This window comes from Podarcis raffonei, chromosome 6 (assembly GCF_027172205.1).
Source record: "Podarcis raffonei isolate rPodRaf1 chromosome 6, rPodRaf1.pri, whole genome shotgun sequence".
Classification (NCBI taxonomy): domain Eukaryota; kingdom Metazoa; phylum Chordata; class Lepidosauria; order Squamata; family Lacertidae; genus Podarcis; species Podarcis raffonei.
The window spans coordinates 39,304,157-39,322,345 of NC_070607.1; the positions used below are offsets into that span (position 1 = coordinate 39,304,157).

Consider the following 18,189-nt stretch of genomic DNA (forward strand, 5'->3'; position numbering starts at 1 on the left):
TGTGAAAAAAGATCCTAGAGAAAGGTAAGTACAAAATGCTTTTAAAGGATGCTTTCATTTTTAAACTTTTGTGCCATGTGGCTAGAGTTACATTGGGCTTGTGCCTCAAAATGCTGGGATGACCTTGGGGATATGGGGGTCCACAAAAGCCAACCTGTTTCTAAAGCGCTAATTTCCAGGTTCAAATACTGTTTTGGGTCACTGAAAGTGAAGCAGGGACTTTTGGCTTTCAAGCAGACATGAGGTGATAAGTAGCTCATCTCTTTCATTCCTGTTGCAAGGCTAAGCTGGCTTCAGCAAAGGATGCTGCACAGGAAGGAAGGACTTGTATAAAGTAGACTGGGTGTTCACATGATGTATTCATTACATAATACTACTACCGCTTCAGTGATGCTTGTTTTTTGCAAACTGCTAGTTCAGCATCAAGGCTGCAATCCTAACCCCTTATTTGAGAGTAAGCCCCAATTCAATTCAGTTGATTGACAAACATTTGTAAACCACTTAATACTGAGAAAAACCTCTAAAGCAGTGACTAACTTTAGATATGCCTAGTGCAAAATTTTATGATTCTCTTCGAAAACTATACCATCATACTAGAAAATGTGGTAACTGCCTTTAGCCAAAAATACCTTTAGTCCACCTTGTGTTCTATTACAAATCATATTTGAAAGGGATGGAATCTGTAAAGCCACTACTGTTAGAATAGTGTTAAGGTAAGTGGAGTACATTGCAAATTCAGTTCACAGATTACCCAAAACCAAACCTAGTTTTAGCATCACATGTACATTCAAAAGAAAGTACCAACCAATCAAACCTCCCTTATGGAACCCATGCATTTGTTGCCTTCAAAAGTACTGCATGCCTAAAATGTGAAGTGGTCCTTAGAAACTGGAACCCTCTGTATTGGTACCTAGCTATGCTTATCTTTTAAAGAAAAATTTCAGTAGTTTAAATATACTAAAATAGCTTAACCTGAACTCAGAAATAAAACTGAAACACCAAGTCATGTATGCATTCCTACCTTGAAACTGAGATGAGCATCCCACTACATATTTTGACTATATGAGGAACAATGGAGAAGGGTAAGGGCACAAAAGAAGCAATTACCGTATTTTTTGCACCAGACTCACTTTTTTCCTCCTAGAAAGTAAGGGGATATGTCTGTGCGTGTTATGGAGGGAATGCCTATGGGTGGCGGGGGCAGGGGATCTGCTGCAGTCGTGAGCAGAGGATCCCTGGTTCCCCTTCCTTCCCTCCTCCGTGGCTCGCTTTGAAACAGCAAGGCGGGGAAGAGCCACTGAGTGGAGTGGAGAGAGGGACAGAGAGCCTGCTTGCTTTAAAGGAGCAAAGCAGGAGAGGAGAAGAGCCGCTTACAAGTGTAAGCGGCTCCTGTCCGGTTGGTTCCTTTAAAGCAAGCAGGCTCTCTGTCCCTCTCTCCTCCCCACTCAGCTCGCTAAATAGCAGCAAAGTTTTTCAGCTCGCTAAGCCGGGGATGAGCGGGGAAGAGGGAGAAAAGCAGAGCCTGCTTGCTTTAAAGGAGCAAAGCGGGAGAGGAGAGGAGCCTTCTCCCCTTATACCCCTCTTCTTCATTATTAGCCGCATCCTTCTCCACCCACCCCACGCATGCTTCTTCTCCCCTTAAACCCCTCTTATGCATTATTAGCAGCATCCTTCTCCTTGTCCCTTGAGTGCTTTTCCCTCCCTCCCCACTTAAAATGTGGTTACAAAGCACGGATCCACATGGATCCTCAGGATTTTTGCACTGGGTCACCCCAAATTCACCATCAGATCACATAACATGTCCATGGCTACATCTTGCACCAAAAAAAGCACGCACCCACTGTTGCCTGGGGCCGCAGTGGTGCAAAAGCGTGGTTACAAAGCATGGATCCACATGGATCCTCAGGATTTTTGCATTGGGCTACTCCAAACTCACTGTCAGATCACATGTCTGTGGCCACAGCATGAACCACAAAAATCATACATCCACTGTTTCGTTTAGAATATTTTTTTTTCTTGTTTTCCTCCTCTAAAAACTACGTGCGTGTTATGGTCGGGTGCGTGTTATAGAGCAAAAAATACGGTACTTTTTCAGGTCCTATGGCTTTAGAAATAAAGAACAATTATTTTTTGTTTGCAAAAGCAATTAGATTTATTTATATCAACTATACACTCTAGAATATGAGTACAAATAACTTTATTTTTAAAGAGAGCGAATATGAGTAGTGTGACGAAATTAGAACCACCTTTAAATGCTACTGTGCTCTTAAAGCATTTTATTCAACAGACTATATATACAGGTTTGTATTGCTATGATCTCTATATAATCTATAAAGATAATTACCCACTTTTAAAAAAATCATCTCATTTTTACAGAATCTTAGTCTGGTGAATCATTCTGTAGCTTCATAGGTGCTCTTCAGTGCTGATCAGATGCTAAACTTATTTACATAGTTAAAATACAACCTCACTCTACAATTTTCTTATAAAACAGCAGGTAAGGAGTAGATGTAGATGAGGAAATGGGGGACAGAAGGTTGAGAAAGTCTTTTTCCTCTGTAACTTTCACTTCGGAATCATCAAAAAGTAGCCATTTCCCCTCATACTCTTTCAAGCTCTGCATTATATGCATTGCTTTATTTTCTAGTCCAATAGCAGGATCAGTTTGCTCACAGCGTTCAAACTCCGCAATTCCTTTAGCATGGCTATGCTCTGCATTTTTAGTTTCAGTGACTATGTTAGCCATCATCTCAGAATGGGTTGCTTTGTTGCTTGGCAAATCACAGTTCAGCTTGCTTTTTTGTCCTCCAAGAAGCCCCACAGCTTCTATATTCTTTTTGTTCAGTCCTTTGTTAGGCTGAGCACTTCCACTGACTCTAAAGGAGACCTCACCGTCGTCATAGTCCTCAGTGACAGCTCTTGCTTCTTGTTCATTCAGTGGCTCTGGGTGAATTTTACAAAATGGATCACTTGTTAAGTTGTCCTTGTCCAATTCCAAGCTATCCAAATTTGTAATTTTAACAGAGGCTGTATAGTGCCCACTGCTGATTGTAATACCACTGTGCATCACTACAGCAAACAATCCATATATTTCGTTGCCTGGGTTTATGCTCCAGTCATCCAAAGACAGCTTGAGAGGTGTTTGTAAAGGAGTATTTATCTTGGACAGCCCACCGTAACAATCAAACCTTGGGGAGAAATGTAATAAATAGATTATGTTGTCACTTTGCACAGCTCCTTTAAAAAATAAAACTTTTAAATTTTAAAATTCAGCTAGTTTGCTTTCCTGTTGCTCTAGGATATCAGTCACTCTTAAACTTTAATTCTCTTAAATTTGCATTATCACCAAGTAATATTGCAAACGTTGAGCCAAGATGAGGTACTCTAGTGCTTAGCTTTTAGATCTCCAACATATTAAGATACTGTACTTAATTTCTTGCTGTAACAAATCAAGTGACTGAACAGCAATTTCTTTCAATTTTTTAACTATTACAAAGGTAAATTAATTTTTTTTGACAATTAGTTATTTCAAAAGACAGCCCAATAAGTAAGCAATTTGCATAGGTATTTCTGAATAAGCACTACAACAAGACACCAGCTAATTTCCCATGTCTTTGCACTTACAAATTGTAAAATAATTTCATATTTCGCAACAGTGAAATTCATATTGGGGACAGTTGAGAGAATCCACTCAATAGATAATTCAATTTCAGATATGCCTTTAATTTACACTTAAACTTCCAGTAAAATAACAGCAGGAACTGTTGGTTGCCTTGTTTTTATTACAATCCACTGGTTTTTGCCTGAGGTATCTAATGTTTGAAAGCTTACAAAAGATAGTCTATAATTATATGCTGATTGGTGTTTAAATAGCAAGAAAAGCCATACAATAGTGGAAAATTAAGAACAGGGTTTGTTTGGCAATATATTTTATGCATTATGAACATGACCTAAATAATTATAATGTGGGACTACAGTGGAAGAGATACTTGTTTTAAAACATTTGTTAAGACCTTCCATAAGATACAAGAAACAGTGGGAAGAATAGGATACATATTCTAACACACATTTATTAGTAGATAGATCTTAATCATTTAAGTCTTTTGAGAGTTTGCAACTAGTGAAAAAAATAATGGCAAATAAGCCAAGACAATTGATTCTCACCGTGCCTAGAAGCAATCAAGGAAGTTACCCAGCAGTCTTTCCTGGCTAATGGGGTGCTTGCTAGTTTAGGCACACTTGCATAAAATACTATTATTGTACTATTGCCTAATTTATCTTTATTTCTCTAGACAACTGTCTACTTTGTAGTATTTAGGTCTGCTTTAGCACAGTCTACCTGTTGAAGAAAATATTCATCACCAGGTGAGTAGAATTTAATATTGGCTGCTTTCCCAACAAAGCGTGAGTTACAAGAAAGTACTTGACTGTGACCCAAAGTAATGACAATGAAGCACATGACTTTTATTTTAGAAGGAGGATTTTGCTTAAAGGTACATGCACACTAAGGGAGCAATCCTCTGGAAGCACGCTGATGTAAATTAAGCCACTGTAAAATTACAGCAGATGCAAACTCCATTAAGCAGTGCTGCTACTGCCAAACCTGGTTGAGGGAAAACAAGCCTTTTAAAAATAAGTGTTCTACACTAGGTTGCCAGGTCATGTGACTGAGCTGGATGAGCTTAGAATCCAGCCTTCCCTAGTCCTTCCCTACTACACCCCGTTTTGAGGACTAACACCAGCTTCAGCTTAGGCGGGTTAAGCAACTTACACCTTCATATCTTTGGCTAAACTAGGATTGGGAGATCCACTGCATCCTGAGCTGCTTGTCCTGGCAGATCTTTGCATGCATACAATTTGGAATGAGCTGTAAACTTTTAACACTCCATATTGTCTAATTTTTTTTTATTATTTCAAAAGTAGTAGCAAGAACAAATAATTTTAGGCACACCATTTCTGGAAGTCTTTGTGTACCTATAAGTATCTGCCCTCCCTGCATTCAGAAACACTGATCACACAAGATCCCCATGAGTGTATATCTTTGTTGTTAAGGATGTAAGAAGCTGCAGGATATGTCCCACTACTCTCTCTCCCTTCATGCTTAGAGGAACTGAGCTACTGTGCAAATTCCATGGGAAGCACAATCTCAACAGTCTATTTTGGGATACCTAACAATATAGTTCATGCTCTTCTTTCCAGAAGTTAAATTCACTTGATGTGGGTTCCATTTTATTGTTTTATATTTGTGCAAAGTTTTACTTCCAGTAGTCAGGTTGTTCAGTGTGGTTTATTCACTATACTCACTCTAACCCTCTAGCTGCGAAGCACTTCAAGTGGATGGTTATAACTTCAGGCATTTTGTCAAATAGAAGACTGCGTTCAGCTTCTGTGTAATGACGACAGTTTTCACAGAAATATTTATCTTCTCCCACAATCCTCTCCACTGAAGCAAACTGGGAAATTGCCCACTTCAGAGTCTTCACTTCTGTTTTGGGATCTGGAGAAACTACAAAAGAAAGTTGCTTATATTTAGTTTGCCCAATACTGTAAACAGTTAAATACAAATCAGGTTGTTGACCACAATAATATGAGTGCAGGACATGTCAGCAAATGTTTTTAAAAGTGCCAAAATCCTAGAGAATTACACACCGAATTACACATCAGGGTCCCAAAGCTTATGCTCTGCTGTAATCTCATGACTCTCCAAAGCCAATTCCTAATCTCCATACTTCAGCACAACCAAACAGAAGGCAGTTTCTTTAAGGTGGAGAAGGGGTTTAACACCATCCTAGAAACCTGCAGAATCCTAGAGCCATGCACCCTTCCATATAACTAAGACCTGTATTATAGGAACTATCTGTCTTGCATAGATTGCCATGCTTCATTACAGACTGGTATGACCACACATTTCTAAGCAACCAGAATGGGGACATTTTATAGCAGGCATAGGCAAACTCAGCCCTCCAGATGTTTTGGGACTACAACTACCATCCCTAGCTAACAGGACCAGTGGTCAGGGATGATGGGAAATGTAGTCTCAAAACATTTGGAGGGCAGAGTTTGCCTATGCCTGTTTTATAGGATAACAATATTCACCAACTGAAATACCATACTGAGCACATTCACATCAACCACCCCTCTGGCACACACCTATTTCTTCTCTCAGAAGGTTTGATCAGTGTGGTGCAACTGCAAAAAGGCTAATGCAATTTTGGGGCTGTATTCAAAGAATCTTAGTTTCTAAATAACAGTGTCACCTTATTCTGTACATCCAAGGTACTATGTCCAGTTTTGGGTGTTGTGCTTTTAAAGGGCATATAAACAAATTGGAATTGGTTCAGTGGAGGATAATGAAATATGGAAAACAAGGCCTATGAGAAAAAGTTGGAGAAACTAGGTATGTTTCACCTGGAAAAAAGACATATTTATTTAGAAAACTTATGCTGTACCCTTCCAATGCATCTGCATCTTCCAAGGTAGCTTATATTTTATTAATGCCATGAAAAAAATTAAAAAGCACAGAAATGCAACCAAATCAGCAGATGAAAACATTCTAAGAAAAATGTAACAAACCAACCAGATACTTGTAGGGCTGTCATACAGAAGAGGGCAAAGACTTGTTTCCTAAAGTAGTGACTTAAGTTACAAGAGTTACTTTACATTAAGTTTGACAGTGGAACAAAATTACTGGGAAGGGGCCCTTGCTCTTGGGAGCTGAATAGCAATCTCTGCTGGGGGAAAGCTGTAACTCTGAATTTCCTTCATCAAGCAGAGGGTTCACTAGCAGATCTACAGCACAGAAGGGGAACTCCAGCACATGGGCCTGATGAGGCCCAGCAGGGATCCTAACTTCACTCACAATACTGTTTTCCCCATACCATGCCCACCTGCCCCACCCTTGGCATCAAGTGTAAGCTGGGAAAAAGCTGTTTCCAAGAAAATGGTTGCATATGTATTTTAAAAGGTGTTGTCTGTCAGCACCCATCAGGTGACAAGTTGTCAGGATAGAACTTAAAAAGAAATAATAAAACTATATATAGAAATGTACACCCAGAATTTAACTGCAGTTGGCAAGGAAAGTATGCATACTCCTACCAAACACAGGCATGTGAATCAGAGGCATACTTAAAATTTACTGTGGTTTATACTTACTTTCAGAATTCTCTTCCGTTTTTGAGAGCTCTTCTTTTTGCACTGGCACACTAATATCTTGAAAGTCTTCTCTTCTCTCAGTGAAACTCTCACACTCTAAACATCGTGTTCGTAACACCAACTGACCCTGGAAGAGTCTCTCCACTAAATCGAAGACAGCTAACTCTGAACCTAAGGTAAAGCACATACCAGATTAGCTTAAACTCTTTTCCTGAATAGATATTATCAGAGTTCTCTGAATTTCATCATCTTACTGCAGCTCCTCATACTGCATATGACACTACTCCGCCAAATCCCATATCTTTGAGCAGCTGAAACAGCAAGAGGAAATGTTCCAAAGTATAGTTCAAAAACTGCATGCCAAGGCAGGAAGTTCCATCCACAGCTCTTTGGATCTCTTTAGATCCCACTCCACATGAGCTATGTAGTTCTTATTAGGAACTTCAATTATTAGGCACTATACTGGGGGTACATTCTTGATATTGAACCCGCTAATGTCATTGCAGCCCTGTCTTTTAGATGCAACCAGCACACCCCTAAGCATGTTTACTCAAAAAGGAGTATGAGAAGAAGAAACATTCATTATGTAGGAAACAGTTTTCCATAGGGCAAGATAAAAGATCCCTTAGCATACAGGCTTAACCATTCCAGGCAGCTCCTTACATCTAAAGAAGAATTTTACCAATCTACCCCTACAAAGAAATCCCAGTATTTTCAGTTTTTGTTTTAAAAAATACTAAAACTATTGATTTAATTTTCCTTAAGTTAAATCCAGAAGTATTAGAAATGTTAAAACACTGACCTTCTCTGCATTACATTTTGGCTTGTTATATTTGCCAACTCAGTTCTACTTCACCCAGCCCTGCAATATGCCCCTGTTCTGCTTGCTTAGGGCAAGTATCAGCCATCCTTGCTTTGCCCTACAAGGAAGCTACACTGCTAGAACTAAACATCTGTCTCAATCTCTTTCCACCGTGTCCCACCAGGCATAGTTAATGTCAGGAGAAAGTGAGACACAAAACCCAGCCACGAAACACGATTGGGTTAGTAGTCTTGCTCCTAAGTTTACAGCGCTATCCTAAAATGTTTACTCAGAAGTAAGCCCATTGAGTTAAATGATGTTTATTTCCTAGTATATAACATACAACTGTAGTCTTAATAAGCCACAAAACATGTACAGCCCTCATAGCTTGACTGTGGTAAAAAAAGAAAAAAAGCCAAGCCAAGGAAGCAATTCATGTGACTTGTTCCATCTCTTCTACCACTATGAAAACACAAAAATGTGGCCAGGTGATCTCAGCAAACTGGGCAGACACACAAGTTACTCATAAGGCTAACCTCTCTGGCATTGTTTTTCAATTTCTTTTTCGGCAGTGCTTTCAATAGATGATGGATCACAATAGTCTTCCGTTCCTTGGCTGCCATTTTCACACTTGTGGAAACTGTCTGTGAATCCAGAGTTTTCTATTTCTTTAACAGGCTCTTTGAACCCCAAGTTTGTTGTCAGCTTTCCCAAACTACAAAATTTGGACAGAATGCTAGGTTGCTTGCTTGAAGATTTTAACCAATTTAATCGAAGTCTGGATTTTTTATGGGTTGGTTTTGTATTTTCATTTTCAATGCAATGCTTAATGGTTGCTTCAGATTGATTTTCTAGTTTTTCCTCCAGGGCTTTTCTCTTTGACCTGGTCCGTCTCTGATTCTCTTCTATTCCATTTTTTTCTTTGGAAACTTTGGATTTTTTCTTTTCATTCCCATCCTCTGTATCATTTTTTCTTTTTGCATTTCCATTAGTTTTATCTTCACCGTCCTCAATAGCTTGGTCAGAGATCAAACTGACATCTTCCTCAACAATACCAGTACTGCCAATATCCTGATTAGTAATTTTCTTTAGTTCAGCTGTGGGCTCTTCTAGTGATCTGGGTTTCAGTTGTTCCTTCAACAGCTGACATGTTTCTTGGATATGTCCCAATATACACTGCAATACTTCTTGGGCATCATGTTGCAAGTATCCCTCATACATGGGGTTCAGTTCCCTTAAAATAAAAATGCAACACATCACCTAATATACACAGTCAAAAAAAAGCTTAATGACACAATTTAGACAGGGATTCATGAGCATAACCAAATTTGGCAGGTGCCCTTCTTGGTAACACATTTTAAGTACAATTCAAGTTACTACGCTATGTTTGGGGGATCCAAAATTAAAATGAGGAGGTAGATGTTCAGCTTCATGAAGTTGCTCAGTTTTGCAGGCTATTATGTATTTAGAATTATGGAGATATACTTTTGTAAAAACTGGTATATTACAGATAATTTATTATTTTTGCCTATCAGTCATTTAAATTTGACTGATATGAGAGATCACAGAACAGGTTCAAACTCTAATCTGCATTGTTGCTGAGCTACCTCACATTATCAAGTGACTAGAAATGAACACATCTACTGTAAGAAGGAGCTGGAGAACATATTTGTGAATAGGAATAATTCAATAAACTTAAAAGGCTGTCTTCCTGTAGCAAATTACAAGATTCCATATCATTTGCTTCAGAAATAGTTAGAAACACATCTTTTGTACCTAAGCGTATTTAGTAGTCTTCTTGGCTGAGTTGCAAGTTCTGTGTATTTATCAGAATTTAAGAGAAAGCTGGCCTGAAGCTGTTCAACTGAAACAATCAAGGAGTGTAAACTGCAGACCAATTCATAGCTTGCAAGAGAATCTTCTTTAATTCCCCCCTGTAAAGACAGAGAAAATAAGTGTTTGCATTTGGAAGTTAATTTTCTTGCCTTCTTTTTAGCTAGTTACATAATTTTATAATCCTTTTTCATAATATTGATGTGTTTACTTTCATTTTGCATATCAGCTCAAGCTATTATGATTCTATGATACAAAATTTCAAATGTATAAATGTTATCATCATTGTACCGGTATTAGGTTGTTATTTACTTAATGCCGAAGACTAAAGTCAATTAAATGACCCTTTTACTGTCTGAAAGTGACTATAGAACTACCCTAACAAACGTATCTTTATTGTGCTTCAGTCCTAATTCTATGCCATACCATATAAAAAGATACCATATAAGGCATCATCTGTCTATCCTGGAAGACATTTGACTAGTTCTAAAACAAGGGTGAGGAACAACCAGCATGCAGATGTCCTACTTTGACCCACAAGGTCATTTCCTGCAAACCATGGCCGCCTGCCCCACATCTGACATCACATAAGACACCAGGTATAGATAGCTACTATTGAACAATCAGGATCTTAAAGTGAGTTCCCCAAAACGCCTTTGCAAGTAGGGCTGCCTGTTAGCATCAATAAGCTGATGGAGGTGACTTCCCACCCACCTTCCAGCCTTATAGCAAGTGGTTTCAATGCAAACTGGTTTGTGCTAATGGGGCAAGCACCTCTAAAGCCATGCTGAGTCTAAATTACCCTGCTACAGAAGTGACATCTTTCATAATAAACTTTCTTCCAAAGGAAGGAGCAAAAGTGATTTGTTTATGTTGAACCCATGATATACTAACTTTCGTTATGTACAATATGCCCAATAATAGACAGTATGTTCTCACCTTATCAGTGTCACCTTTTAAGCTTTCCTTCTTGTTTGTAATTATATTAAATAGTTGTTTCACTCCAGTCTTAAAGCCAGGGCAAAAATAAAGCACCTAAAATAGGAACAAGACATGCAGTACAATGAAGGAAAACAGAATTTGTGAAACACATATTTAGCTATATATTTGTGTGATGTAGCAGAATGAGTATTTCACTTAGATCAGGGAGGCCTGCTTTCAAATCCCTGCTAAGTCATGAAGGACACTGGTTGACCTTGGACCAACCGCTAGATGGCCTGATTCACAAAAAATCATATCCTGGCTTATGGGTGTATATAACACCTTTGCAATGAAGCCAAGATAATAAGCTAACTTCAAACCACAGCTTAATATCCTCACAAGTCATTAACCATAGGTTTCCAGGCTCATGTATAACAGAAATCTATTTTTATAAACAGAATATTGAACTGCTTAGCCATTTGCTCAGTGCGTAGAACAAAAGAGCATGGAAGGGTTATGCAACTAGTTTATTAAGCCATTGATTTGATTGTGCAGTTTGACCCAATCTTGCAGAAAAAGCAAGATAATAAATGTAGGATGACCCAATGTATGTGCCACTTTGAGTTCCTTGGAGGGATAGGATACAAATTTAGAAGTTGGCATCAACAGATGTAACTGTAGATAAACAGAAGTGAATAAATAAGTCTAAATATATATCTGTTGCAAAATAAGACAGAACCAAACTGTCAAGATAAATCTTAACATATGTCTCTATGATGAACGAGTGTCAGGCCTTAATAAATTGCTGAGTATTTAAGGTGTTAATAGTAAAAGACAGGTGGTCATAACTATATCTGATTATTCTGAAATCTGATTAGTCATACCTCGGGCTGAATATTTTCGGGTTGCACTCCACAGCTACCTGGAAGTAACGGAGTGCATTACCTCCGGGTTTTGCCGCTCATGCAGACGCTCAAAATGATGTCACGCGCATGCACGGAAGCAGCGAAATGCGACCTGCACACTCGCGTCTTACGTTTACTTCAGGATGCGAACGGGGCTTTGGAACGGATCCCATTCGTATCTAGAGGTACCACTGTATACTGTTATTTTTAAAAAGTGTTTTACAGTACATTGGTTCTTAAGAACTTTCCCCCTGCCCCACTGTTTCATTCATGTTGTTTGAATATTATTTCTAAATGCCATATACTGGCTTCAAAGTTCTCATATTATTTTTATTTTTTTAAGGTTACATCCTTTACAAAAAAACAAACAAACTCAAACAGAAATAAAGCTATGCTACATAGCTTGTGTATCCAAGTTTTCTCAATCATTCTGCTTCGATTTTGAAACTCCAATCTCCTGACAAGGCCTGGTTATCAACAGGCAGGTGAAACTGTTTTGATCTAGCAGACATTTGGACAAAGGAGTCTTAGTGGGTCAAGCCGCTGCAGGTTTTATCAGCACTATGGTTTTACGGTTGTTTTCATGTTTAGTATTCCTTGTTTTCCCTTTGAGCTAGGTAAAGCAAGTATTTTTAAAGCACTTCCTCTGAAAATGTGAAGTTAAAAGACAATGGCGTGACTTTTGATGGATTATACTCATAGTACAGCCTCTTCAAATACACCTCATTTTAATATTTTTCAAACCATACTAAGAAAACAATATCCTAGAGCCTGCCACATACCTTCAATGTTTGTACAATGTATTTGTTACACAACTTATGTCCATTAGGACATAAGATGGAAAAGGATGATTATAACAAAAAGCAAATTGCCCAACCTATGAGTATGTGCTGAAACCTGGTCAGTGCCTGCACGGGAGACCTCCTGGGAACCACCAGTATGCTGCTGTGGGTTCCATGACAAAAGATGGAATATATATGGAATGAAATAAATTTTAATATTGTGCAATGGGTCTCCAATAAGAGAAAAGGTAAAAATCTTGCTCTCTATAGCCTCTTTCCTCTGTTGCTTCCTTCATGCAGCACACGTAAATACCTACCAAGTAAGCTTTTAATTCCCTTAATTCACACAAAATTACTTTAGACAACACTATATTTTTAACCTGTTATGAACTTACCTGAAGTATACTGTTAAGATAACACGTGTTACCAAGATTGTTCAAGCCCACGAAAGGTAGCATGTTGTCTTTCTTCTCACAGCAGATAGGCGACGGTGAAAGTGGCTGTGTTGCAGGAACTACCTGGTCACTGTCATACAAAAAAAGATGTTTTATTTCAAAATACACATGCAAGATGTCTTCTAAATTTAGAAATTTACTTTTTACTAAAATACTGTTTCTTAATCCCTGCTGTATGTAGTAAGGTAAAAGATAAAGGATCCCATGACAGTTAAGTCCAGTCAAAGGCAACTATGGGGTTGCGGCGCTCATCTCGCTTTCAGGCTGAGGGAGCCGGCGTTTGTCCACAGACAGCTTTCTGGGTCAGGTGGCCAGCATGACTAAAACATTTCTGGCACAACAGGACATGGAAACCAGAGCGCACGGAAACACCGTTTACCTTCCTGCCGCAGAGGTACCTATTTATCTACTCGCACTGGTATGCTTTTGAACTGCTAAGTTGGCAGGAGCTGGGACAGAGCAAGGGACGCAAGTGGCACTGTGGTCTATACCACTGAGCCTCTTGGGCTTGCTGATCAGTAGGTTAGCGGTTTGAATCCCCACGACAGGGCGAGCTCTATGTAGTACCACTATTGAGGTACCACATAAAAATCACACTCCAAAAATAATGAATTAGCCATCTCTAACTGTACAATAAGATAATTAAAGTACAACAATTGTAAGTACAAAAATGGTATTGATAACTCTTGTGTTTTCCTTGACAACATAACAGATTTCTTTCTGGCCAGGAATTCTTCAACGGCTAAAGTATTATTATCCCACGGAAGCTCCCGTTTTCACAGGAGTAATAGGACAACAATATACTGTATGGCCATAATTAGACCAGGATTTAAAGTTTATTCCCAGTGCAGCCTATTGAATTAGTTTTTCATTTTGACACCTTAATCTATTTTTTTTAAAAAATAAAGTATTTTCTCATATGGAAACAAACTGCTAAAGTGTAAGAAACCTGCAATCAAGAATGAAGGTGTGCAGCACAATCTTGTGTGTAGAAGTTAATCACACAGAATACAGTAGTTCTTACTTCCCATTACATATTCTTAGGCCTGTTTCCTTTTAAACCTTTCTACCAAATTTAATGTTTTAAACAAACAGTTCACTTTTTGTTATTCCACCCAAAGCAGGCTATGTAGGGTACTCTCTATCCAACTCTGCTAAGTCCTTTGACAGGAAGAAGTTCAAGGTCTAGGACATTCCTAAATCTCTTCCACTGGGCTCAATGGAGTTTTGAAAACTTAAACTTGGGTTGTATTATGCCTGTTCTACCCTCAATTAGCATAGCATGTATGTAATGCTACCTATATACAAAACAAATTGCCACCAAGATAGAATACCAGTAATCAAACTGATTTCAGTCATAATCCATTATGTTAACAGCCTACCATTAGTCTTTTGTTAGAAAACATTGAAAGCCAACTGAAGGCTGGGGTATACAAAAGCCAATGCAAATATGTGTAGTTACAGTAATTAAGCACAGCCAGCAAGATTTTGTATAACTGATATAGTAAGTTACAGAACTTTAAGCATACACTGTAACACAAATATAGAAATGGAGATCCACCAAAATGCCTTTAAAAGTTCTCTGCACATTGTTATGAGTTACTGAAAAATAAACGCTTACATACATTTCAGAACATTCATATTCTGAAGTCTTTTGCTCATTTTCTGCCGATTCTGCAAAATCCAGAGCTCTTTTTGTTTCCCTTTTCTGAAAGAACTTCAGTGAAAGTCTGCTTCTTTTCGTGGGGGTGCCTCTTGAAAGCCCGCTACTGTCACTGGGCAGCACGCCTGGCATTTTCCCCCCTCACCAGAGAACGCCGAGGGACGAACGCGACAAAACTGCAACCTGTAGTCATGCCTGTCAAAAGCATATAAAACACCACGTTTGTATGTTTTGTAAGCGGCAGCGTGTATTGTGACGACACAGCTTCACAAGAGCAACCGGAGCACACCCCGAAGTGGGCCGGGAAACACAACTGCGCTTTGATTAGCGCGCGATGTAACTCAAAGCTGCGACCGCTTAATACAAAGTTCCCTTTGACCTAGACATTAAAAGCCGGCGGCTTCTGAACTTTTTTTTTGTTGTTGTTAAGGAGAAGCGAAACTGCAGGAATCTGACGCTACCGGCCAGGGCGGAAATCCTATTTACTGGAGACTGAAGCCCCAGGTTAAGACTTAAGAACGTCGGGATGTCGTTACTTTTCCGGTACACAACCCCGCGGCATCTCCACCTCCCCCCCACCCTAAGATTTGAGGGCAGCTCGAGAAACGACCCCCCCCCCCGCCCAAAAAAATACTCTCGGCCCGTTACTTTCCTTGCTGCGACAAGGATGAAAACCGAAAGCCGAGAAAACCTTTCATAGCAGGGAAGCAGGCACGCTCCCCCTGCACAGACACCACGGGCTGAGCCAAGGGGAAGGGGGGAGGGCAGCTGCCCCCCCCAAATCAATAAAAATACTTAACTGAGGTTCCGCATCCCCCCGTTTCAACACGAAGCCTGGCTCCGCCCGTAACAGACCAAATAAAAAAAACCGCAGCGGAGAGTTCCGTAGTGCGCCTTCCACTTCACAACTAACTTCCGCATCAAGGGTGAAAAGGAGGGAGAGCGAAATGTTCCCTGAAGCTCCCCTCAGGCAGGCAGGGCTGCGGCTCAAAGCGCCAGAGAACCAGCGGCGGCCCGCAGTCCTTCCCTCGGAACCCCCCCCCCCGGGGAACGAGGCGGCGGTAAAGGCAGGCAGAGGTGGCCACCCGTCGCCTGGAAAGAAACGCGCGCCCCCGCCCGCTTGCTCATGGTGGCGCGGCCGCCGCATCTCCTTACCCGCCGCCGCTACATCGTCTCGTCCTGGCCAGGTCCCCGTGGGCGAGGCGCGGGAGGGCGCTGCCCCGGAATAGCCCCTTCCCCAGCTGCTCTATAGACTGAGGGGATCTGGGGTCCCTCCAAGCTCAGTCACACACACACCCGCCCACGACGGGAAACTTGGCGCGTTTTGCACACCGCCAGGACCCCTCGTTCCCTCACCGCGTTTCTCGCGCCGGGCGACTCGGGGGTTGTCCTGAACGGATGCCGGTTTGATAATACCCGCGGTCACCGCCCGCTGAGGTGGTGAAAAGTTCGGCAAACTGCCTCCCTAGATGGTTGGAGGCTCGACCCCGCTTCTGGTGAAAGCGAAATCGCTGCCTCCCTGCCTCCCTGGTTCTTTTGGGCTCAGGCGGGTGGCTTGGACAGCTGGGAAGGGTCCTCGCGGAAACGCGCGCGTGCAACGGTAGAGGCCTGGCTGGAAAGCTTAAAGCCCGCCGCCAACAGGAGACGGATGGAAGAAAAGGAAATACGAATCGGCCCCCCCCCGCTCTGTCGCTTGACCAATCGCGGCCTGCTTTGACTAGCCAATCACTTTACCCGCAAGGCCAGAAGAAAAGCAGAGTGCTGTTTTAAAAGTGACAGTGTAACGGTTGCTGGGACGCAGAGGCCTGAAGGAACGTAGGGGAGAAAAAAAGGCGCGAAAGGAGAAACTAGTGGAGTCGTAGATCTATTAAAAAAGTGTAGACTCACACGCGCTGGCGATTTTCGTTTTGACTTTGCTCGTTTGGGGCTTCTCGGAAGTGAAGGCGAGAAGTATCTGCATCAAGTTGACACAAGAACATCTGCAATGCAATTGACTACAGCAATTTGCTGCACCCTGGGGTGCTGGAAAGGCGAGCCAGTAATGATCAGAAAATAAGCAGCAGTGAGGAGGAGCTAGGAGTCACCAACTTGGCAAATCTGCTGCCCTACAAATGTTGCAACTCCTATCAGCCCCAGTCAACATCGCCAAATACCTGGCCTAAGGCTAAAATTACTCCTTCGCAACAGTTAAAAAAAGAGATCAAATACCTGGCCTAAGGCTAAAATTGCTCCTTTGCAACAATTAAAAAAAGAGATCAAACCACTCTTTCCTTAACGAAAACTTGTGAAAGGAGGCTGACACATTGGTAGTAGTAAGACTGAAAGATCCCTGTGGGCTGGAATATGCCCTCTCATAAAACTGCTTTGGGGTCAGGGAAGAAAGAGGAAAACAGGATTAGGGTGATGGCTTTGATTATACAACTTGCCTCCAGTGCAGACAGCTTCTGCTATGATCAGCTTTGCAAGCCTTTCACCCAGCGTTGCCATTCTACCACCAGGGAGTCGGAGGGACTTCAACACTGTACTACTTTGCAGGATTGTTGTAAATTCCTCTTTCGGTCTCAGCAATTAATCTGCAATATTAATCGGATTTTGTTCGTGACTAGCCATTCCCTCACAGATCTCCACATTCAGGCCCCAGCAATAGGGAGATAACAGTGTCCTGACCTGTATTTGCAGTTGGATTGGCAGGATGTTTTATAAGTGTTTAGAATTGAAGACCCACAACCTTCTCACCTTTTAGAAGATCAGCAATTTCACATTTGAGTTATTTGAGAACTCTCAGGTGGATGGCATTGGATCCCATATATCCAAGGATACCCTTCATCCCCTAAAGAAAATGAATGTACAGTAAGTCCCAATATTTCCCTTTCACAGCCTTTTGTGGGGAATGTCCAGTTGGTCATTTCTGTGCCATGTAGACTGTGCCATAGAAACTTTAGTGAGGAACGTTGCTGGGGCAAACAGTTGATATAATAGGGGGAAGATCAACAGAATAGTTTGGTCAATATAGGTTCGGGTGGGGACTGATACCAGAATAGGAAAGCCTTTTCAAAAGGTAAATAGAAACTTATCAAATAACACTGCCTTATACTACAGTGGTACCTCAGGTTAAGTACTTAATTCGTTCCGGAGGTCCGTTCTTAACCTGAAACTGTTCTTAACCTGAAGTACCACTTTAGCTAATGGGGCCTCCCACTGCCACCACACGATTTCTGTTCTCATCCTGAAGCAAAGTTCTTAACCCGAGGTATTATTTCTGGGTTAGCGGAGTCTGTAACCTGAAGCGTATGTAATCTGAGGTACCACTGTATTTTCAAAATTTTGACTTGGGCTTGTATTTTGCCAAATCAAGGTATGGCAGGTGAATCTGATAACTGGAGCCTTTGGTCTAGGGCAGCCTTCCCCAACCTGGTGCCCTCCAGATGTCTTGGACTACAAGTCGCATCAACCTCAGCAAACTGGAGGGCACCAGGGTGAGGAAAGCTGCTCAGTGTTAGAACACATGATGTGTAGTCATAACCTGTTTTGTTCCATTTTAAGCAATACATGAATCTAATGGGACCCTACTTTGGGTTGTTGTTTTCTTGGGGGGGGGGCGTCTTTTATGCCCCAGTCATTTCTGACAAGTGTAAACTCCAATATCATGCATTGAGAAAATAGTATATCCTTTGTG

General features: G+C 41.0%; 2 protein-coding genes across 3 annotated transcripts in view; one reads left to right on the forward strand and one right to left on the reverse strand.

Moving 5' to 3' along the window:
• Positions 1 to 2,180: 2,180 nt before the first annotated feature.
• USP1 (ubiquitin specific peptidase 1) lies at positions 2,181 to 16,090 on the reverse strand. The gene is made up of 9 exons (XM_053392215.1): positions 15,669 to 16,090; positions 14,476 to 14,708; positions 12,791 to 12,920; positions 10,727 to 10,822; positions 9,731 to 9,888; positions 8,491 to 9,188; positions 7,153 to 7,323; positions 5,305 to 5,506; positions 2,181 to 3,188 (listed from the first exon to the last, which is right to left on the reverse strand). The coding sequence occupies exons 2-9, from the start codon at positions 14,643 to 14,645 to the stop codon at positions 2,468 to 2,470; spliced, it is 2,346 nt and encodes a 781-aa protein (XP_053248190.1). The 5' UTR covers positions 14,646 to 14,708; positions 15,669 to 16,090; the 3' UTR covers positions 2,181 to 2,467.
• Positions 16,091 to 16,964: 874 nt separating this feature from the next.
• The window catches only part of KANK4 (KN motif and ankyrin repeat domains 4), a 62,871-nt gene continuing 61,646 nt past the window's right edge, over positions 16,965 to 18,189 (forward strand). For both annotated transcript variants that reach the window (XM_053392210.1, XM_053392213.1), the window contains exon 1: positions 16,965 to 17,363. The gene's annotated coding sequence lies outside the window, so the exon portion shown is untranslated. The remainder of the gene's footprint in view (positions 17,364 to 18,189) is intronic.